At 43.7% G+C, this 24056-nt stretch overlaps 1 protein-coding gene across 3 annotated transcripts in view; it reads right to left on the bottom strand.

Moving 5' to 3' along the window:
- The window catches only part of LOC100152536 (ATP binding cassette subfamily C member 4 (PEL blood group)), a 223180-nt gene that overhangs the window by 57163 nt on the left and 141961 nt on the right, over positions 1 to 24056 (bottom strand). For 2 of the 3 annotated variants that reach the window (XM_084982092.1, XM_021065786.2), the window contains one exon: positions 18195 to 18274. In XM_084982092.1, the coding sequence (XP_084838218.1) occupies positions 18195 to 18274 (80 nt within the window). Of the gene's footprint in view, positions 1 to 16890; positions 17148 to 18064; positions 18275 to 24056 lie in introns of those variants that run through there. The other variant, XR_014819714.1, reaches the window with a different exon arrangement.

The following is a 24056-nucleotide window of genomic DNA, read 5'->3' on the forward strand; positions in this document are numbered from 1 at the left end:
TTACATACAGTGATACATCAAAAAAAAAAAAAAGATGCTACATCATGACTAAATGGAGTTTATTCCAGAAATTTAAGTTTACCTTTCAAATACTAATCACAGGTAGCATATAGTGACATATAGATGATGCTATGCATCATGACCAAGTGGAGTTTATTCCAGAAACATAATCTGCAAATAGCAATCGGTATAATTTACCACATTAAAAAGGTAAAAGTGAATAGCCATATGATTATATGAAGATATGTAGCAAACATACTGGTCAAAATTCAACGCTTTTTGGGGGGGGCTTTGACTTTTTAGTGCCACACCTCAGGCATTATGGAAGTTCCGATGCTAGGGGTGGAATCAGAGCTGCAGCTGCTGGGCACAGCCACAGCCACAGCCAATGCAGGATATAAGCCACGTCTGCAACCTACCCCTCAGCTCAGAGCCACACCAGATCCTTAGGACACTGAGCAAGACCAGGGATGGAACAGAGTCCTCATGGATACTCGTCAGGTTCCTCACTGCTGAGCCACAACGGGAACTCCCTAGAGGAACCTCTCTCAATGTTAACAGATATTTACCTAAGAAGCTGTAGTTAACTTCTTTTCCCCCTGGCCACAACCTCTGCACGTTAAGTTCCCAGGACAGGGACTGAATCTTAGCCACAGTGGTGATCTTCACTGAGGCAGTAAGGGATCCTTAATTCATTGCGCTCAGTGGGGGATCAAACCAGCGCCTCAGCCCTGATCTGAGCCACTGCAGAGATGGAACCAGCTACTTAACCCACTGCATGACAGCAGGAACTCCTAAAATCATTCCTAAAGGAAAAATATTGAGAGATTTTGTCCTAAGAGTACAAGAATGTCTTATCTCATCACTTTTTTTAAACAATGACTAAAAATTTTTGCCACAGCAATAATTCTAGAAAAGGAAAGAAAAGTCATAAATACAGGAAACAAAGAAGTAAAACTGTCAATATTCACAGCTGACATTACTGTATATATAGAAACTTCTATGGAAATAAATGAAACAGAAAAACCAAATCGACAAAAAGCAAAGAGAATTCACAAATAAATCAATCGTATCTCCATATACTAGCAACTGGAAAATGATATTAAAAACAATTCCACAAATACAATTAAAAAACATCAAATTCTTGGTAATGAATGTAAACAAAGGAATAGAAGATGTCTATAATAATAACTATGAAACACTTCGAAAATTAAGGAAGACCTAATAAGCGGAGAGATGTACATTATTCATAATTGACAGACGATACTGTTAACCTCAGAGACGCCTCAAACAGATCTATTCCCCAAAGGAAATATTAATGAAAGTCCCAGGAGGCCTTTATGAAAAAACAAATTAAAAGGTTTCTAAAGTCTATACAAAAAGTAAAGGATCTGGAATGATCAAAGCAATCTTGACTACTGTACCAAGTTAGAGGACTTCAACCACTGGATTTCAAGTTTTACTAAAACGTTCAATAACTAAAAGTGGAGTAATGGTACAAAGATATAGATCAGTGGAAGGATACAGATATAAACTTATTCATAAACAGTCAAATGATCATCGATCAAGGTGCCAATTCAATGGATAAAAGGCTTTTAAATAAATGTGGCTAGAAGAACTGGTAGGGGAAAAAAAAGGCCAATAAGCATTAATGAAAAAGACAGTATCATTAATCATCAGAAAAATGCAAATTGAAACCACAATGTGACAAGTCATATCCAGAAAGAATAAATTCACAAGGACTGATGATACTAAGTGTTGCAAAAACTGCAAAGATTGGAACAACCACTAGGTAACTCCCCTATGCTGCTGGTGGGCGTGTAAAATGGTACAACTATCTTGAAAAACCTTATGGGAATTTTTTATGTTAATTATTTGTCCACCTTATGACCCAGCAATTCCACTGCTAAGTATTCCAGCTGAGAGGAATGGAAACTTATACTGGAATAAACACTTGAGCAAGAAGGTTTGCTGCTAGCATCTGCCAGCAAGAAATTATCAACTGGAATATAGATTCATTGTAGTGTCTTCCTATTATCAGGTACCATTTAGAATGGAAAAAAAAAGAACCACGGAAAAATGCAGCAACATAGATGGCTCTTGAAAATCTAGAAAACAAGGTAAGCAAAAGGCAACACAGAATGTACCACGTCCATTCTAGTTACACGAACGGAGGCAAAGTGATCTGTATCGACAGAAATCTGAAAGGAGTGTAGTGGTGTCCAAAGCAAAGGGGCAAGGGCTTTTCTGAGGTCATGGGACTGTTCTACATCTTGTTTTAGGTAGGTGTAAAAGTGATGTACACAATTATCAAATTGCTTCTTGTTATAGCAAACTACACCTCAAAAAAGAAAGAAAAAAAAAATAGGAGTTCCCATTGTAGTTATAGTGCAGCAGAAACAAATCCAACTAGGAACCATGAGGTTGAGGGTTCGATCCTGGCCTCGTTCAATGGGTTAAGGATCTGGCGTTGCTGTGGGCTGTGGTGTAGGTCACAGATGCGGCTCGGATCTATCGTTGCTGTGATTCTGGCGTAGGCCAGCAGCAACAGCTCCGATTAGACCCCCTAGCCTGGGAACCTCCACATGCTTCGTGTGCAGCCCTAAAAAAGACAGAAAGACCTAAAAAAAAAAAAAAGAATCAATAGTTAAACAGGTTTTTAAGAATAGGTTAAAAAAACAAAACATGATGACATCAGAATTCAATACCCATTTCTTAGGTCAAGTTCAGGCAGGTGTAAGATGCACAGCCATACTGTCATACGGTGATTTCCAAGGGGGAGGGGCATGTATGGGGGTGAACAGTAAGCAGCTGTGTGCCTCAAACAAGTGGCTCCAGAGCCACATGTGACTTATCTCCTGTAGGATGCAGCCCTTAGTTTCGACATTAGAGCTGTCCTATCTGCTCTGTAACTGGACGAAGATAACAATCAAGGAGGACTAAATCAATAGGCCCGGAGAGAGGGCTGCAAGAAACAAGCTGAGTCAGGAAACTCACAAGTAGAAGACAACCACAAGAAACAGATTCTAATTAATCATGTTCCACATCAGATTGCAGAAATGTACCATAGATAAAAGACTAAGCGCAAGGGAAATTCTCCAACTTGTTCTTTCCTCTTCACCTTCCCAAAAAATCTCACCAGAGTAGGTACGACTGAAAAAGACGTACTCAAATATAGCATATGGAATTCCCGCCGTGGAGCAGTGGTTAACGAATCCGACTAGGAACCATGAGGTTTTTTTTGGGTTCGATCCCTGGCCTTGCTCAGTGGGTTAAGGATCCGGTGTTGCCGTGAGCTGTGGTGTAGGTTGCAGACGTGGGTCAGATCCCGCGTTGTTATGGCTCTGGCGTAAGCTGGTGGCTACAGCTCCGATTCGACCCCTAGCCTGGGAACCTCCATATGCCGCGGGAAGTGGCCCTAGAAAAGGCAAAAAAGACAAAAAAAAAAAAAAAAAAAAAGGAATAGCATATGGAGGAGTTCCCATTGTGGCACAGGGGAAACCAATCCAACTAGGAATGATGAGGTTGGGGGTTCGATCCCTGGCCTCACTCAGTGGGTCCGACATTGCCGTGAGCTGAGGTGTAGGATGCAGATGTGGCTAGGATCTGGCATTGCTGTAGCTGTGGTGTAGGCTGGCAGCTATAGCTCTGATAATACCCCTAGCCTGGGAAGCTCCATATGCCGCTGGTACGGCCCTAAAAAGACAAAATAATAATGATTATAATAGCATAAGGAGACTCTAAAGTTCTCCACATGAGTAAGTTTTCAGCCCTTTTCCTCTCTCTCGTAACAACTGTCGGTTTTATCATCCCTAAAGACACACGATGGCAAGGAGAGAAAGTGACTGGCATGGCCACTTCTGTTTTGCCAGGGCCATCATCCAATAACGCCACAACATAGAGTTATATGCTCTGTACATAACGAGGCTTGATATAAATGAGATTCTTATTTTTTTAAGTCTTAATTAGCATCTTTTTGAACACTAAACATTATCATTGGAACACACATGCTGGGACAGACAAATTGGAGCACTGGTTGCCAACCTGGGAAGGTCCCTGGGGATTAACTGTCACCATGCTGCTGTTGATGGGGCAGCTTCCTAAGAATGCTAACGATCACGCTGGGAAAAAAGCAACCTTCTCATCTTCCATCTTTCATTAAAAAGACAGGTAAAGGGAGCATGTGAGTGGGCTTGTGTGAAGCATCTCACTCTGATCCCAGAAACCCGAGGGTCAAGTGATTGTAAACATTTCCAGTAACTCGTATCATCAACTCTCCCTTCCATTAACAAGGAAACCCACTTTAACTTGGCAGTGTGCATGAATCCTTCTCTCTCGAAACGGCACCTTCAAGAAATGTTCCATCCTTGCAAATGCCCTGACTAAAACGCTTTTGTTGATTTGTAAAGCGTGAAAATGAGGTGATCTACTTAAAAAGGACGAGTTTACTTTTTTTAACTTTTTAAAACAGAGATCTTTCAAACCAGGGCAAGGCAGCCTAACTAACAATGTCTTTTGTTCAAGGGGGATTTCAGGGAGGGGGGAGAAAAGGGGTCAACACACCATAGAAATCTCAAAATGACAACGTCTTTGTTCAGTGAAAGAGGCTGGGATGCTTTCTACACAAGTTCCCTGACATCTCTACACAATGAAATGCAAGGGTCAGTGGTGCTGAGACAAGGAAAGGCAGTTCCACTCTTTGCTTCTCTAAAAGCCAGTGACCCACCCCTTATGCTGAGTCTCAGGCTGGCTTTGTTCTCAGTGTCCAGAGGCAGCAGCTCCTTCTCCTGCGCTCCCCCCTCTGAGAAGGAATGACTGAGGGCACCTGCTTCCCATTTTCTTTTTCTTGGGCATTTTCACTTCCTAGAGCTGCAGTTGGTGTGTTTTGTGTGCGGAGAGGAGGGAATGACACGTTCCATGGTGGTCCCACCACTGCGGGCACTGGGGGTTCAGGGAGCCTCAGGACTAGCCCTTTGTGTCAGGGAAGGATATGAAAAGTCAGTATTTTAGGCAAAGCCAAGCTGTTGATTTTTTTCATGGGGGGGGGGGGGGAATCAGAGGTGGGTGGGGAAGAAGGATTTTGCAATTCCGTTGTACTCAATAAATGACATCATATTGCTGTGTACAAGCTTGCATGCTCAAGGCAGTCCCCCTTTTTTTTTTAATTAACATGCCTAAGTTCATACTTCTGTATCTTACTTTTCATTTCTACTACTAGTAGGAAAACTGCTTGAAAGTGATCTCAGTAATTTCTGAAGACTTGAGACTCCTTACTCAGTGGTATCTGAGACATGGTAAATTGTATGAAAATTACATTCATGTGATCAAACAGTCTATTTTGAAAACAAGTGCTTTTGATTCCATTGAATCTACATGAGAAAGTGTCTACTAAAAGCTTCAGAGATTACAAACCTAGAATCTTTCTGATACAAACTCACGTGATGATATAGATGGGCCTGGAAACTGCCTATGACAATTACATTAATAAAAAATAACACTATTATCAGACGATTTTTTGCTGCTTAAAGATATAAGTGGTATTTTTTAAAAACTAGCCATTATTCAGCACTTCGCATGGAGTTAGAGGTCATGCTAAGAATTTCATTATGAGTGACCTCATTTTGTCTTCCCAACAGACCTTATGAAGTTGGTATTATTTTTTCTATTTTACAGAGATAATCATAAATGATTCCCATTAACACATAATCATATTTACAGCAGCACACTCAACTCTCACACAACTAAAACATGAAGGTTTTCCCAGAGATATGATTAACACTGGAAAAAACCATTTCCAAAGCTCTGACACAGCAGGTAGAATCACACTAAATAGAACACATAAATTGTTTTGTGTTTTTTCCCCATGCTGCATTTCTTCTTCCTTTGGAATCATGAGCAGCTCCAATCTTGCCAGCAAGTATCATTTGACTGGACAGGCAGCATACCTGGCAGCTCTAAGAGTCAGTGCATATGACGGTGTACAAACTCGCGACGGCTCCTCTGCTGGGACACCTGCTTACGGATGGCATCGCCTGAAGGGATGGACTGTCCCGCAGTGTGGACCACTATTCAGGAGCCAAGGTTCTCATTAGCCACATTTGGCATCACCGCTTGGACACCCCAAACAGAAACCTGGACAGACCAGTGCCTCTTCCTGGCTTCTCAAGGTGGGCAAAACCCAGTCCTTCCGCTGATCTCTTCCTCTCGGTGGCCTTCTACCCCACAGAAAAAAACCCCAAACGACACTCCAAATCAAGTCCATGTGCTGGACCCTTCTGGCCCTCTCCATCCTCATCTCCTCTTGTGCCTGATTTCAAACCTTCCAGTCCAGCTTTTTACACTCTGCTGTCCCTGCCGGCACCCTATACCCTCCTGGGCTCCCTGCCATTTGAGCCTCCCCCATCCCTACATGAGGTTCAGGAATCCATGCAGCGCCATCCCCATTCGCTCCAGGCAGGGTTACAGAAGATGCCCCCTTCACTGCTACGATGTGGATGAATAGTTGGCCGGCTCCAAAATAAATAATACAAAATCTTACGATTTTGGCAGACACAGGTGTCATGCCAGAGTTTCTTTTGCATAAATCACATTGGGAACACACCATCTACAACTTCCAAGACACTTGTGATGCTCTCAGCACACAATTCTCCTATGTTTCTCAAATTTGTCCCTCACTCCTACTGATCTGTTGTCTCCTCAACAGGTTTTTTTTGTTTGTTTTGTTTTTAAAGTGAAGCCTTTATTAGATCTCTGCCAAGTATCCAACTTGCCATACACAGAACTCTTCCATTTGGCGTTCATATTTTTTTCACCAGATGATAAATCTGTCCCCTAGGACATTATAGCAAGGGTGAATAGCATGAACATGTTTAGGAAGAGTCACAACAGATTCTGAGGAAAGACAGCCAGGCAGAGGATTGGGGCATCCTCGAGGCACATTTCACAGAGGGAGGATGGAGAGAACAAGCCATGCAGGAGCAGGTCAAAACGAATGAATAGATCAAGCAAAAAGAGCAGTTCTTGACATTTACCTCGAGAGGGTCAAGGGTAAGTCTGCAGTTAATGACTTAATTTTCGGCTTCATTCAAACAAGTGTAAAGCCATAACATCACCCGTGCCATTCGTTTCACTAGCTTTATCCATAAATCTCCTGAAAACAGAAAGCCTCACAGAATGCATCAGATCATGAAACATTCTCAAGTTTCCAGTAAACCTGGGGCGCCGGCATTGCTATACAATGAGGTGAACTGGGGGAAGCAGAATCAAAAACCCAGGGAACCTCAGAGAAGCCCGTGACTCAGTCTGGAGATGCCAACACAGATGCTGGGTGGAACCAGCACAGGGAAGTGGGGAGAAGGAAGGCTTGCCTGTAAGACTTTGTCAGGTGACCCCAAAGAGGAGAAGGAAATCTGAAACCATCAAGATCCTTTTCAGGAAGCCACCATGGGCACAACTGAGGGACAACGATCACATATATGTAACAAAACCACATTATCAGCCTTGCTGATTTTCAAGGAGGTCCACCAACTGGGAAGGTTACACTTTAAAGAAGAGAGACAGGGAGTTCCTGTCATGGTACAGTGGTTAATGAATCTAACTAGGAAACATGAGGTTGCGGGTTCGATCCCTGGCCTTGCTCACTGGGTTAAGGATCCAGCGTTGCTGTGAGCTGTGGTGTAGGTCACAGACACGGCTATGATCCCGCGTTGTTGTAGCTCTGGTGTAGGCCAGTGGCTACAGCTCCAATTGGACCCCTAGCCTGGGAATCTCCATATGCTGCAGGAGTGGCCCTAGAAAAGGCAAAAAGACAAAAAAAAAAAAAGAAGAAGAAGAAGAAGAGAGGGAGTTCCCGTCGTGGCGCAGTGGTTAACGAATCCGACTAGGAACCATGAGGTTGCGGGTTCGGTCCCTGCCCTTGCTCAGTGGGGTAACGATCCGGCGTTGCTGTGAGCTGTGGTGTAGGTTGCAGACGCGGCTCGGATCCTGCGTTGCTGTAGCTCTGGCGCTGGCCAGTGGCTACAGCTCTGATTCGACCCCTAGCCTGGGAACCTCCATATGCTGCGGGAGTGGCCCAAAGAAATAGCAAAAAGACAAAAAAAAAAAAAAAAAAAAAAAAGAGAGAGACAAGCACACATATTCTCATTGTCCCTTGGAAATTACATAATGACCAGCCAATGTACCTGCTCAAAGACCCTGAATGAGGCCCACTCTATAGGTTCAAATTCAAATCCTAGACAAGCCTTCTAGGCTGACATGTGACCCTGGTTTATGCAGAGGCCTACAAACGTCATATGCTCCAGCCACAAGCAATATTTTCCATGTTTAAGATGTGCATCAAGCTACTGGATTTGCAAAGGATCAACAATGTGATCGTCCTTTCAGGGTTTGAGTGTCTACATTTCCGTTGACACACAAACACACTCATTTACACTGATATAACCAACAAGCTCTATTATCTGAAATCAAATATAACGGGATTACTATCTGCACAGAAAAGAGGGTTATTAGTGCAAGGGTTTTCTTTTTTTTTTTTTTCCTCCATAAAATGATAGATTACAGCCAGTTTATACATTTCTAGTATATAAATTTAACCATTTCTCTTTTAAATCCAGCATATTCATGCAACTTTCAATAAAGGATATATTTCCAATGACTAGTTTTAGTACAACATAGAATCACTTATTTATAAAGTTTTAACGTAAATCTTCCAAAACCCAAGTGAATGTGAATTTGCTTTCTTCACTATTTGTTCTTGTTTACACAGTATTACTACAAGAGCCATTCAAGTCACAACCCAAACAAATGAGCAACAACATTTCTGAAAATACAGTGGCCTCTACTTACTAACCTTTCAGATGCTCACTGCTAAAAAAACACTCACGATTTCTCTGATATTCAAGGTTTAAGGCCAGGCCTATCACAAAGGTCTTGAGTAGTTTGCAGACCAGAGAATTTCATGAATGAGCAAAAATTTCCTAAAGCATTTTTAGGGAAGGCAAGTAGATTTGTTCACAGTTAATTCTGAAGACAGAATAAGACAACAAGCAAGTACCACAATTTCAAAAAGGTTTATACCTCAAATACAATGAGATCTTATTAATAAACACTTCTATAATTTTGGCTGGGGAGGAGGAATAGGTAACGGATGCGAAATAAGTTAAATATGACTAGAGATTCCAGCCAGGACCTCTCATAATAGGAATACTCAGGTGGGATCAAAACGTAGGTGCCTCTGTCTCCCTCAAAGAAGCATAATGAATATAACTCTAAAATATAAAAAGAGGCATTCCTGGACTTCCCGTTGTGGCTCAGTGGGTTAAGAACCTGACTAGTATCTACGAGGATATGGGTTCAATCCCTGGCCCGGCTCAGTGGGTTAAGGATCCAATGTTGCTGCAAGCTGTGGCATAATTTGAAGACTTGGATCCAGTGTTGCTGTAGCTGTGGTGCAGGCCAGCAGCTGCAGCTCCTGTTTAACCCCCAGCCTGGGAACTTCCATATGCCACAAGTGTGGCCATTAAATGGAAAAAAAAAAAAAAAAAAAGGACTTCCTGCTATGGCTCAGCAGGTTAAGGATCCGGCATTGTCTCTACAGTGGCACAGGTTGGATCTCTGGTCCTGGCCCAGTACGTTAAGTAAAGATCCAATACACTGTAGCTGTGGCATAGGTCACAGCTGCAACCTGTATTTGATCCCTGGCCTGAGAATTTCCATATACTGTGGGAGTGCCCCCCCCCAAAAAAAATAAATAAATCTTTAACTGGTCATTTACTAGCTGTATGACTGCAGACAAACTGTATAACTTCTTTGGGCCTCAATGCCTTCAGTACAACAACTGTATGCACGTTTTGGTGTGGCCAGGAAGATGAAATGAGACACTATATAAAAAATTAAGGATTTAAAAGGAGGTTTGGCACCCAGGAAGCCATCACTAAATGTTAGCTAGGACGATGGTTATTTACAGGTCATCTGGACTACAAAAGACTTCCACCTTATGTGCTGACATTAGAACTCCTGGGTGATGGCCATTTCAGTGTATTTAGAAAATCAAGACATCCAAACAGAAAAACAGAATAAATTCAGCTCTGGAAAAAAGAAAACAAAAACCCCTACATCATCCTAATTGCTTCATATTGACTCAGCCAGATGCCACCTGATGTCTGGGAGTCACTGCCCTAAAAGGAAGGTCTAGGAAGGAGAAGACTGCAGAAAACCAGGTCCAGTCTGTGGGCTGACCCAGTACAGTTTGCACCAGCTCGAGGATGGAAACGCTAAGTATTGATCTGCATCAGTTTATAAAGCTGTGCTCCGGGTGAGGGGACACCGGACAATGCAGCTTGGAGACTCACCTTTCAGGGATTAGGCATTTACTGGTGATTTGAAACCATGTCTTAAAAACCCTACAAGGAGTGTCAAATACATACAAATTCAGCATAAAATGTTAACTGGATGTCCCTCTTCTGTTTAAAATGTCCCAGTGTTTTCCCACTCCAACCAGAAGAGAACCCAAAGCCCTTAACCAGGGCCGAGGAAGCCTCTGTCTCGAGCCCCTTCTCTCCTCTCTTCCCTGCTTGGCTTCCTCTCTTTCCAGAACAGCCACTTCGTTCCCATCTTGAGCCTGTACACCTGTGCCTCCTCCTCAGCTTGCTCCCCCTGCTCCCCCGACCCCCAGATCCTTTTCACATGGCTCTTTCCTCCCAATTGTTCAAAGTCAAATGGAATCACTTCTTTGTCCACCATGTTTCTAGCAGGACCCAAAGTCCTGGGTCAATACTGTCCTTTCCCCAGTGCACCGCAGCCTTTTGGGATTAATCTGTACATCTGTTTACTATCTGTCTGCTGCACAGGAATGTCAATTCCTGGAAGCTGACACCTGGTTCACTGGCCCATGTACCTTGTCCTAGAAAAGGGTCTGGCATACCGGATGTACCCAACGGACTGAGGGATCAGCAAGGTCTAAGGCAGTAGGCTTAGCACAGCTCTCTGCCTCCTGTGACAGGGGCCCCTTGCGGGACACAGTGTGTTACTGAGGACAGAGTGGTTGGTCCAGAAAAGCTTCGTTAATGGGGAAAAGGGACTTATTGATCCCTAAAAAAAGTGGAGCATTGAGAAGGTCCATTTGAACACGGGCTAAAGGAGTGCAAACACACACACACACACACACACACACACACGCGTGCGCGCGTCAACAGCCAGTCTAATGGGCAGGAAAACTTTTTCTTCAGGAGTTATAGAGCTTAAATATAGGGGCTAGGAAATTTGAATTGAACTCCCCAGGCCTGGGCTGCCCCATAACACATTCATTGGCAAACGAGGCAAAACAAATCTATTTCGACCTACATTCTCAGACAGTGCTGCCCTGTGGGGAGAAGGTGTGAGAAGGAATTAGAGGAGAGAGCAAACACTTTAGAAGTCATAAAGGTAAAAAATGATCAAACACCATCCAATGTTTATCAAAAGTATACCCAAGAATCATCAAAAATGAGGTTAAACACATTTGGTACTGTGTCCTTTAAAACAAACTGTAGGAGTTCCCATTGGGGCGCAGTGGTTAACGAATCCGACTAGGAACCATGAGGTGGCGGGTTCCGTCCCTGCCCTTGCTCAGTGGGGTAACGATCCGGTGTTGCCATGAGCTGTGGTGTAGGTTGCAGACGTGGCTCGGATCCCGTGTTGCTATGGCTCTGGCGTAGGCCGGTGGCTACAGCTCCGATTGGACCCCTAGCCTGGGAACCTCCATATGCCAAGGGAGCAGCCCAAGAAATAGCAAAAAAACAAAACAAAAAAAAAAACCAAAAACCAAAAAACAAAACAAACTGTACAACCCTCTTCAAGCCCCTTCCTGACCCCACTCTCAGCAGATGACAGACAGAAAAGACTGGCTCCCACCAGGAACTCAGCTTCTGGCAGCACCCGCTGCCCTCCACCCACAGGGGCCTTTTCCTCTCATTTGGGATCAAAGGTCACCTCCTGGAAGCTCCGCCCACCTCCTCCTGGACCAGGCTCCCCACTGCCTCCAACCCCACAGCTAGTTTGCCTTCCAGGACTTTCTGCACAGCCCTCTCACACAATCAGGATCCAAAGGCAGCAAGGGGGGAGTCTCTGGATGCCCCCCACCCCTCGAGCGGCTGGAGGAGACCCATGAGGGGAGGGCTTCGTGCCTGACTCCCCCCTGAGCCTCAGGGCCTCAACGTTGGTCCCTGTTTGGTGAAGGGAAGGAGGGAGAGAGGGAAACACCACCATGTCCTCCTCTGACCCACAAACTAAACCCCAACAAGCAGCAGCTCCTCCTCAGAGCCTTCATTCCCAACAGGCCTCCCTCCTGTTTCAGACTCCTTCAGAGCAGCCTGCCCGCACCTCTGCTCCCTCCAGGCCTCTTCCAGTCTCAGCCCTTTGCCCTCTGGCAAAGACTAGGATTTTCTCTCCCCACGTTACTGGAATCTGTTTTACTGAACTCGTGTAACTCTCACGCTAAAGCTGGATCCAGTCTCGAGCAGGAGCCGCCTGCTGCAACTCATCACGCAGCACTCCTGTCCTCAATGACTTTCTACCTCTCTCTCCCAGGATAGCGTGCCTGGGGGAAGCCATGCAACGCCACATCCCCAAGCCCTGCATGGTGCCTAGCACACTGGACATACTCAATGAGTGCTTGTCAAATGAATGAAGACAAGGGCTCCATCATCTTGGAGTTCCTTGCGGCACACTAAGTTAAGGATCCAGCATTGTCACTGCAGCAGCTCAGGTCTCTGCTGTGGCATGCCTCTGATCCCTGGTTGGGAAACTTCCATGTTCCACAGGGGTAGCCAAAAACAAGCAAACAAACAAAAAGGCTCCATCTGAGTGCTCGCTGTGGCAAAATGGGATTGGCAGTGTCCCGGAAGCAAGCACTGGGATGCAGGTTTGGTCCCTGGCCTGGCACAGTGGGTCAGGGATCTGGTGTTGCCACAGCTTTGGCTTGGGTCCTGACTGCTGCTCGGATCTGATCCCCGGCCTAGGATCTCCATATGCCGCAGGGAGATCAAAAAAGGAACAAAAGAAAAAAAAAAAGCCTTGGTCTTTTTCACCTCCGCATCCCTAGCTAAAGTAGAAACCCAATAAAAGACTGCTGGAGCAGCTGGCAGAGGGCAAGGAAGCTGGCATCACTGGCCATAGAGCTGCCTGAGCATCTTCTGACATAAATCGCTTCTCACTGACTGCAGAGCATAGCCTACGACGTGTCAACCCTGGATGTTGCAGACCCTCCGCCAAGAGGCTTCAAAGGACCACTTTGGCCAATTGCTTATGCGAAGATAACTGAAAATTTCGAGATGGGTTAAGATGGTGGAGTAGAAAGACTGCTGGGAAAACCCAAAAAAGGAGGACACGCTGTAGCTGTGAGAAATAACAAAAGCATTACCAATGCATGAGTCACAGATGAATAACAGAAATAATGTGGATTTGTTTGGAGAAATGTTAAGATGTAATCACACATATATTCACAAAACAAAAGAGTCGCCCATCAAATTTTATAAATATACTGTATGATTAAAAAGAGAAATCATGAGCAGTTATCGTCCTTAATAAAATTAAATTTTAAATGCCAGTAATATATGACAAATATTGCAGATACATCACACTATTGTTAGTTAAATTAATCGCTGTTTTAAGAAAATGAGAGGTTATGTTTAGATCGCAGGTATTTGTCTTGTGGAATGAGGAAGCCAGTCAAACACTTACAAATGTCAATTTTAAGTGACAATGTTGTTTACTGATGTTTATCCAAATACATCATGTTTTGAATGCTGAAGTCCTAGGCAAAGAATTCCCCCCTCATTGATTGCTCCCATATGAGGGCTTCAAGATTTTTATACTGTCTTTTCATCCTGATTTTCATAAAGAGATGTAGTTTTAATGTGTGAAGAACCATGTTCTAGCCTGAAAGATGCCTTGGGTTTTCAAATATTGCTGGTACTCAACGCTGTTAGGATTTGTGAAAAATCAAACGAATAGAACTTGTCCGAACAACACTTTGATAAGCCAGATGTGCACTGCCAGCCACTGACTAACTGATCTGATAAGCCCAAGGCAGCAGTGAGGTAAGCTGCTGACTGTTATTACTTGTTAAATAGTATCCACTTCCCATGATATTCAAAAACGTGCCTGATCTCCCCTTCCCAAAATGCCTCCTCCGTTAAGCACTCGTCTCCCTTCATTTACTCCCGTTCCATGCCTGGGTCAGCTCAGGTTCCAAAATCCTGTACCCCACACGTGACCCCATACCCCACCCCGGGACCCCCCCACCCCACCCTGTTGGCCGGATTTCTCAGTGGCAGGCTGGACAAAGGTAAACTACACACGTTTTCAAAACGAGCTGTGTCACTGTTTCCCATTAGCATGGCTATGAATCACTATCTAAAACCAAAACCAAAACAAGAAATAAAACCCCGTAAATATTCGCAAAGTACAACAGAACTCTTTTACTGAAGTCCAAGGGACACCGTTTAGTAAATAGCCTCTATCTGGCCAACAAACTCGCTCACATTTTAAACATTTTCTTATCTCAGTCATTTTGTTAGTGGAATAATAAAGTCTGCCCCTGACTTTCGGACTTGCTTGATGGGAGGATATGCCACAGTTCCCTTTCCTCAATCCCGGGCCATCAGACTCAAGGGGAAACACAACTACGTTCGACCCCAACGGTCCACACTGCTGAGCTCTTCTTTATGAAATGAACAAAACTATCACCGTCTTACAGGAAAAGTACCCGCAACTCATGCTCTGGATTAAAAAGTTCCCATGGATAAATGTAATTACCTTATTTCTGTATCTATTTGATTTTAATTCTCCTGAAAAGTATGATCATATACTTATCCTTGGTCAGGAAAAAAAAAAAACACTAAGCATGTCAGTGTTAGTTTCAATATTCTGATAAGAAGAGAGCTTAACTCCTTCTTGATAAAGATAGCTAGGCTTTGAATTTAAATTTGCATTCTATTTGTTACTGGAAGTTCTGCGGGTTCTTTCTGGCTCAAGAATGAGGGATGACAGGTAGATCAGGAAGGGCCATGCTCTCCTGCAAGATAACACACAGGGTAACTTCTTATGGAAATTCCCAATCCTTTCGACACTCCACTGTTGGGTTTAGTGAGTTCTGTGAGCTTCCCTGAGGACCGGAGGAGCTAGTCAGTAGGATTCCTATGCAAAGGATCAGAGGAGAAGCCTGAAAACCCAGCGACAGCAGCAGGTTTTGCTGAGGACATTAAACATCAAAAGCCGACAGGAAATGTTCTATCTCCATATTGAAGGGGGAGGACAAAACTCTTTAGAAGAGTTGATGGGCCGGACAAGAGACATTAAAGGCACTTCCATTTCAGATTCCCAAGAACTGGAGAGGGTGTGTTATCGACTGTTCAGACAGCAGAGCCATATATATCTTAGCCATATATATCTTAGCCTGATTTTTTAAATTAGAGAAGTGAGCCAAAGAGGATAACATTTCCTCTAAAAAACTGAAACACCTCTTTAAAAAAAAAAAAAAAAAAAAAAAAAAGATCAGCCTCTTGAGGATAAAGCCCAGAGTGGAGTCAGGCTGACTGTCATTTTGACCTTGCTTCACTTTAATTCCGGAGCCTGCTTAGGAATGTAACAAGCGCCCCTCTTCATTCGGCTCAGCCAGCAGAGCTAATAGGCTTCTAATTAATTTCCAGAAGATGGCTGTTATAACTAACAGGTTTTAAACATTTGGTTGATTGGGGAAAATGAATTGACTATAATGTATTTGATTTGGAAAATTAGTTTTCATTCTATGTGCTTACCATAATAGTGTTTATTTTAAGTTTACATGATTCCATTAAGAGTCCCAGATCACCACTGGGTTGTTTTCATTACAGAGATCTATCCAACTTCAAAAAAAAAAAAAATAATAATAATAATAATAACAATAAATTTGCATTTTGAATTTTGTTGGCCTTTCTTTGAGGGCAGGCGAAATTCATTTTTGTGGCTTTAATCAAAATCTTCACTTGCTAATCTAGCAACAGGCCCAAATATTTCAAAATGATCCCAGTGATACCTCGTCAAAAGCACACTCATCGAATGCAAATCCTCTGGAGAAAGGCTTCTGCACACAAAGTAAGATGAACCAGTTACTGCATTGTTTATTAAGTTTCACTTGATTCCTCCTGACAACCATTTAAACAATGAATGTTGGGAAATGTCCCTCAAAGGATCAACAACAATGGCAGGGATCAGGGCTTTTATATTTAGCTAATACTATTTTTAAAAGGAGAAAATATTTCTTCCTGAAGGGATTATGGGAAGCCTTATTAAAGACACCTGCAAACAAAACAAGTGACAATAGATCTTTATCATAATTGATAACTGAGTCATCCTTTATACAAAAACGCCTTTCTTGGAGACAATAACACTGAGATTTGCTATTGCGGTTGGATTCAACAAATCAGCTAATTGGGACTACTGGTATTCAACAATGGTGAGTTTTCACCAGGATGAAGTGAGACCCTTGCCTCTCAGGCTAAAGAAAACAGGGAGATCAGAGTGTTCTCTGCTCACGTTCCTGAGAATCTTTGATGCTGAAATCAGGCTGCGTCTATCCCTGTCCCTTTCTACATCAAGCAAAAACACGTGATGGATGCTGCTGATGAGGACTCAACCATGTGCTCAGCACACGGCCGGGAAGCCAGCTCTGGAAAGCTAACCTTGGTCTGGCTTGCTGTAGCAAGGAAACAGAAGCCTTCACCAAATCTTCTCGAAGTCATTAACAATCTCTGCCAAAAGATGACACTCTTACTGAAAGAGTGCTTCTGAGGAGAAATGACCCAGCTAAACCCAGTAGGACCCATTATAAAGTAAGCTTGTGGGGGGGAGGGGATTAAAAAAAAAAAATCAAGCTTTTTTTTTTTTTGCAATAAATGTACTTTGCCTCCAAACCTCGGTTTACTTCACGTTGGTCAACAGTGGAAGCCCATCGGCTACACTGTTTGAAGTCATATATTCACTGGCACTGCTTGAATGTGACCAGCAGGAAAGCCTAGAATCATTTCAGGACTATTCACAATTTCTCAGCTAATTTCTGAAATCAGTATTTTTGGCTGATTTATTAACAATGGCTCCAGAAGAGAAGTTTCGACTTCAAGAGCATTTGAGCACTGAAATAGAAAATGTGGGGTGGGGAACGTGAGGATCCAGCCTTACCTGCATACCCCAACTGCAGCATTTCTGCTTCTCGGCCTTAAAAGAAGTTCATGTGAACTGGCACTTAGGGCATTTGAAAAAGGTTCAAACTTAGGACGTATTAGCAACAGCAGCTGAGATTTTGGAATAGCTGCTGCTTTTCAAAGCTGCCTTTCTTTTCCAAAGCAAACACTAAGAGCAGCCGGAATCACTGAAAAGTAGACAGAATTAAACAAAAGAAAAAACAACCCACAGGAACGAAGAGATGACAGAAAGATGAGATGACCCAAGATCATTCTTTAGAGCCTCCAAGTTCACTGACAAAAAAAAAGGCTGGAAAGAAGTTATTTCTGTGGGATGGTTGGGTTTTTTTAAAAGGACATCTTAAGACAGAGCAATCAACGTGTGAAAAGAAAAGCTGCTACAAAAACAAAAAGGACATTTTCTCAGATGACTGATCCCTTATTCAAGTTACCGGGCTGAAAGGTACTTGCCTTTAAAGGCTTTGTATCTTCCATAACTGCTCCCTATTGTCCTTGTTAAAGTATTATTTGCACTTTATTATTACTAATCTTTTCTTTGTAAGTAACCACACCTAGCTTCAACCAAAAAAAAAAAAAAAAAAAAAAAAAAAAGGTGCAGTAAATATTTGTCTTTTGTGGTAACACAATGCATCATTTAGTTAATCTAGGCCCTCTTGCCGTGAGAGGTGATTGTTTCTATATTATGAAATTGCTCACAGTGAAGGGAATCCACGCCAGATACCTGGAAGGCAGAGGGAGACCCACTTCCCAAGCATGTCACTGCTTCGAACCAACCTTGACAGGACTGTGTAGCCACGCCCACACCAGGTATTACTCATGTTAACTCAGCCTCCCAATCACAACCGCACCTTTCTCTTCCAAACACGGCCTTTTACTAAGATAACAGGACACAGCGCCAGGCTGAAAGGCCCACCCTCAGCCTCGGAGAAAAGGCACTGAGCAGGAGGTGCTTTGCTTTTGACGTGACTGTTATGTTACCTGGATGAAATCAAGAAACGTCAGGGGCAGCAAGTCATCCATGTGCCCAATGTCTTTGGAGAAACGATTTAAAATCCTTCCTGCAAGAAGAGGATATGAGAAATTACTCATTTCCCCAGATAGGCCCTTGAAGAGAAACAATTCATGAACAAATCAAAACAATATTTTAAATGCATATGTATTTAATATATTACAGATTCATATGAAATAAGCCGATGTCAGTGGTAAAGAGAAAGAAAATACAATGTTACCTAAAGAGAAAGAAAAGTACCACCAGTGGCAGTCTGTGGGGAGTTCAGATTTGGCCCTGATTTTGCGTGGTGGGTTTCAGAATGTTCCCTTTTAGATCTATCGCATCTAACACTTCCATTTCATTTAAATCCAAGGGCTAAATTAGTAAACACTGAAGTTAATCCTTTACTACACTAATTTTTACATGAATTTTGCAAAGTGATACTTTTAAAATAAAAACTAAAACCTCCCTATAATTTTCTGAACCCCCAGAATGGTTCACAGCACCTCATACTTTGGGAAATTGTGATTCCTGCAGCCTTCAAGCTGTGCTTTTACTACCAGGGTAACAAGCTGTTGTTTTCAAAGATGTACTGAGTGTGAAAAACAATTCATGGCAGGAGTGCTGTCTAAAGAGTACATTTTATCATTGATTTTTTTTTTTTTTTTCCTTTCTCACAATAGTCAAAGCAGTATCCCCAAGGCTGCGGGATGGGAATACCTAAATTCTCATAAATACTTAGTCTTTTCAATTATTATATTTAAAGAAATCAAAGCCCCCCCTCCCCCCCACACACACCCTATTTTTGTGTAGACTCTTGAGAACTGTGTTTCTCTAGGCCTCTGAACTTCTTTTGCAACTGAGGGCCCAGGTAGCCGGCCTGCAGGTGACATGTGGGACCTACACCTGCTCTTCTGACTATTGTCAGAGCTGAATTCCTCCCGAGGCCCTTCATGCTGTGAAGAAGAAATGCTGCCACCGCACCAGTAAACAGAGGATGCTGCAGCCATAAAGCCAACACATTAGAGCCACCCAAGCTGTCATCAAGCAGTCAATTGCTGCGGCCACCTGAACAGGGCACCCAGAGGAGATTCAGCACAGAACTCAACTTCTAGGTTGTGCAATTTGTTTCCGTGGACAATACCAGGCCACAATCAGAACCCTGAATGACCAGAGTTTGGGGGCTGAGTTTCAGCCCCTGGGTCATGCTGGCTCTGTCATCCTCTACAAGGCACCTGGCTCTCAGAAGCACAGTGAGTCCCCAAGGCAGGAGCTAGGGGACTGGAGTTTGTCACCCTTGGCCAGGCCAGGCCATTACAGGCTGGGCCTCAATGTTCCTGTCTCAGGCTTAGAAAATACAAGCTCTAGAAAGTTTTAGTGACACCTTTGGAGGCCCAGTGACAACTTTTCTGAGCCTCTAACAATGCAGGCTTTAGGGGGTGGTTCTGCTTAGGATTAAAAGGGCTCAGGGCTCCTGCACGTGAAAGAACCCAGTCACAGGCCAGGTGCATTAACAGGTGCTCAAACCACCAAAGTGAGAGAATGACTCTGACTCCCAGGTTCTGCAGCATCACGGCCCCTGGGAAGGTCTGCCAGGCACCATAGGAAGGGTCAGGTGATAAAGTGCAGATTCTGACTCAGGAGTGTTGGGGGGAGCTACAGAGTCTGCATTTCTTCCAAGGGGCCAGGTGATGCCCCTTCTGCAGTTTCCCAGTCCAGCTTCGAGGGCAAAGAGGATAGGTTATTATTTAATCAGGTCTGCTTTAGGAACATTAAATAGGCACGTTTCCCACATGTTTGTTGATTTTGTGGTCTCCTAGTTATTTTTTAACTTCTGAAAGTAGCAATATCGAAATAAGGAAAATACACCTCAAAAAAATGTTAATGGCAAAGTCTGAATGCTCACGCTTTCTTCAACAGAAAAGCATAGCGTTTTAACATAGGCCAGATTCAGAAACATTGCAAGTGTGATTTGGCTTAGAAGGTGTTGAAAGCAATACTAGAATAAAAAAAATGAAAAGGCTACTCAGAGATGAACACTATGTGAAAACTACCACCTTTACCTTTCAGAAGATGTGTGGGGACTTAAGGTCTAGGAGACTCGAGTTTGGCAAAGAGTGTAAAATACAAGGAAAACAAAAACGATGAGAAAAACCATCTCCCCACATAGCAATTACAAAAACTGAACAGAAGATCAAAGGTAGTCAAAAAACTAAACTCTGGTTAGAGTTCCCACTGTGGTGCAGCAAGTTAAGAAACCAACTGCAGTGACTTGGGTTGCTGTGCAGGCCCAGGTTCAATCCCAAGCCCGACACAGTAGGTTAAGGATCTGGTGTTGCTGCATCTGCAGCTGGAATTTCAATCCTGGCCTAGGAACTTCCAGATGCCACCACTGTGGCGTTAAAAAATTTAAAAACAAAACCAAAAAAAACCTAAACTCTGGTTACCAATCAACTGAGTATAGAAAATGTGAGAGCAGAAAGTTCAATAGTTACTTCCTTGCACTAAGCAACATTAGGAGCATGAATGCTATTTGCAGAATATTTCATCTGGCTTTGTGATAAGACTATTGCACCAAAAGCTGTGATGCCAAGTTCATAGCCTCAAAGCAGTAAAGTTTACTCAAAGGTCTCCAAAGGAATCCTTATGAGGAATTCCCTTCCCACACATTCCAGACTCTTCATCTATATGACATGTGGTCCCTGCTGGATTATCTCCAGGGATGCAGAGGGAAGAGGGACCCACCAAGAACAGGGGAACCCAGTCCATTTTCAAACTGTTGTGTTAGACAGGGCTTCCTTGCATGAAACTAAATCTTGTCTTCCTGGAACATCCAACCTCTGCTGCTTATTCTGCCTTTATAACCACACAAAATGAATCCAATTTGATCTAAAGTGAATCTAATTTGATTCTGCCCTTATAACCACACAAAGTGAATCGAAGAGTGATAGGACAGCCTTTCAAATACTTAAAGGAAGTGAACCATCTCCTTTCCAGCAATTACTCCTTGGTGTTTCAGTGATCCCTCATGAGCCACAGTATCTTGGCCTCTTGTCCAGCTTCAGATGGCCAGTCTCAGTTAATGCCTTGTGCCCAGAATTAATATCAATACCTCAGGTTTTTACCTTGGTGTAAAGTGGTATCACCACCTCCCCCATCCAGCACAGGATATAGTCAGGCATAAAGCCAGCAATCTCAGTAAATTCTGGAGGCCAGATCACATTTTGGACATGGGTATAATGAAAATCCATTGCTCCCATCTCTACCACACAGGCAGGTTTGGGGAAACAACTGAGCAATACATATAAACGATTCTAAGAATGCATCCTGGAGGTCCCGCTGTGGCTCAGCAGTAACAAACCTGACTGGTATTCATTAGCATTGGGATCCGCTTCCTGGTTTCACTCAGTGGGTTAAGGCTCTGGCATTGCCACCGTAAGCTATGGTATAGATTGCAGATGTGGATCGGATCTGGCGTTACTGTGGCTGTGGTGTAGGCTGGCAGCTGTAGCTCCAATTTGACCCCTAGCCTGGGAACTTCCATATGCTGCTGGTATGGCCCTTTAAAAAAGGGGTGGTGGTGGGGCATCCCCAACAAAGACATTTCGCTTCTAGGAACCTATCCCCAGGAGTTAATGAGTTTATGTGCAGGGTCGCATATTCAGCAAGTAAGAAGTAGAAAACAACCTGACCAACAAGTCTGAAAAAGTCTATAATGCATTGTGTCTAATTGTAATGTTTTCTCTATGTTATTTTATTACAGTGACTGTGTACTACTTGTGCAAAGCAGGGACGTGACCAAGAGAAAGACGGGGAAGAGAAGGGAGACGAGGATGCGAAGGGGAGAAGGAGATGAATGGGCAGGGGCTGGGGGGGGGAGAGCGTTATCTCCCTTGATGCCATCAACTGCTCTGGTTCCCATTTTTCTCTCTTGTCCACAGACAGAAGACCATGAAAGATGTCATTGAACTTCTTGTCAAAACACCACTTCACGATGATCACATTTTAAGACTAAGTCTATGATCTAAGCTGGACTCAGCCATCTCTAGAATTCCAACGTCTAACCTGTACCCAGGGCTCCTCAGCTTACTCATAACCAAACTATAATTTAACACTTGGGGGAGTTTCCACGTCTAGTCTGGGAGTGAGTCTTCAAAACAAACAAAGAAACAAAAAAGAGTCTGGAAGCTTCACATCTTCTCCTTCTCTGCTGTTAGAACAGGTCATCACTATGGTAGCTACTCAAAGAAAGCCAAGAAACAGAGCAATAGGAATTAGGAAGCTATCAGTGCAAAAACCACCCAGTTCTGGTCCTCCTCTGGCACTCAATGACAGCAAGCCTTTAGGCAACTCATCCAAGGTCCACGAGAGGCAAATCCCTTATCTGTAAACAGATAACATTCATAGGCTAAAAGATCAAGGGGATAAGAGAGATCATGCTTATTAAGGCACCTTGTAAATGATGAAGCAGCACACGTGTCCAAGGTGTTACTCATATCATCCTATGGGATTTTAGGGCTTTAAGGGACAGGAAAGGTCACCAAGGTTAGTAACTTCCAAACTTTGTCCGGTATAGCATCTGAGGTTCAACAGAGGTGCCTTGGAGAATGAAGCAGATGAGGAAGGGGAGGCCAAGACCCCCCCACCCTTCTCCATCACCGCCCATCCCCTCCCAAACAGAGTCCTTTTCACATCCATCTGCACCTTCGCATTTGAAGAAAAGGTTCTGTAGCTCAAATCCCTTTACAGACCAAGCTTCCAGTGATGGAGGAGACAAGGCCTCACCTTGCTCGGGATGATGCAGTAATATTTCACATGGAGTGGCTGCTACTGCCACGCCATCGTGGGATTTCCACCCAGCGGGGAGAGGAGGCACGGAAACTGCTCTTTTCAGCACAACTTCCTGTAATATCCTTGGCTGCCTTTCACCCCACCCCAAGGATAGTGCCATTTTTTTTTTTCTTTCTTTCTCTGGTTCTCTTTCTCACTTTCATCACAATGATTTCCTGTTGGCTTATGCATCCCAAATCTTATCTCCACTCCTGATCTCTTCCTTGAGCACTTGGCTGCCCTACAAAACATCTTAAGCTCAACATATCTAAGCTGAACAGAACCCTTTGAAGTTGACCGGCAATCACCCACACCCACCTTCTCAAACTGCCTGAGACCTCAGCCCAAACACCCAGCCTAAAAACTTTTTAGTCACTTCTGACTCCTCTTGATCTCACACAATTAACAACAGGCTTAAACTTGCCATTTAAAATGATCTCATTTGCATCCTCCCTTCTTTATCAAATCTATCATGTTTTTAGGAATAGTGAGAAGACAGAGAGAGGTACCCACCTTACCTCCCTGACCGTGCATCCTTATTCTGATGGGGGGGGGGCCCTCCCCTATATTCTGTTCACCCTTTAAGAAGGTCCTGAGTCTATCCAGACCTATCAAGATCTCAGCCTTAGCTCTTTCTCCTCCATTAGACTCCCAGGAATCTGCCACTTACCTGATATCCTTTATCTGTACTGGACAGGCTTGGAGTAATTGCCCCATCCTCGCAGGAGCCCCCACCCCCCACCCCAGCTCTGGTGGCCACAGCTACCAACCAGAAATGCCCAGGGGGAGCTAAGCCATTGACTAGCTACCAGGTCATTCTGATTTCCCCTCTCAACAATTATGAGGCTACAAGCGAAGCAGGAAAGTGGCATAGACTCGCCACACCCAGCAAAGGTGAGAGGCAAAGGGGCCTGAGGACACGCAGGAGCCCAGTGACAATGGCCCCAGCTCCCACGAGGATCCAGTTCCCAGCTCCAGGAAAGTCGGCATTGCTCCAGCTCCACGAGACCCCCATTTCC

This window comes from Sus scrofa, chromosome 11 (assembly GCF_054392235.1).
Source record: "Sus scrofa isolate SSC_HxYL_T2T_F1_AM1 chromosome 11, Sscrofa_HxYL_maternal_Yorkshire_Landrace_v2.0, whole genome shotgun sequence".
NCBI lineage: Eukaryota > Metazoa > Chordata > Mammalia > Artiodactyla > Suidae > Sus > Sus scrofa.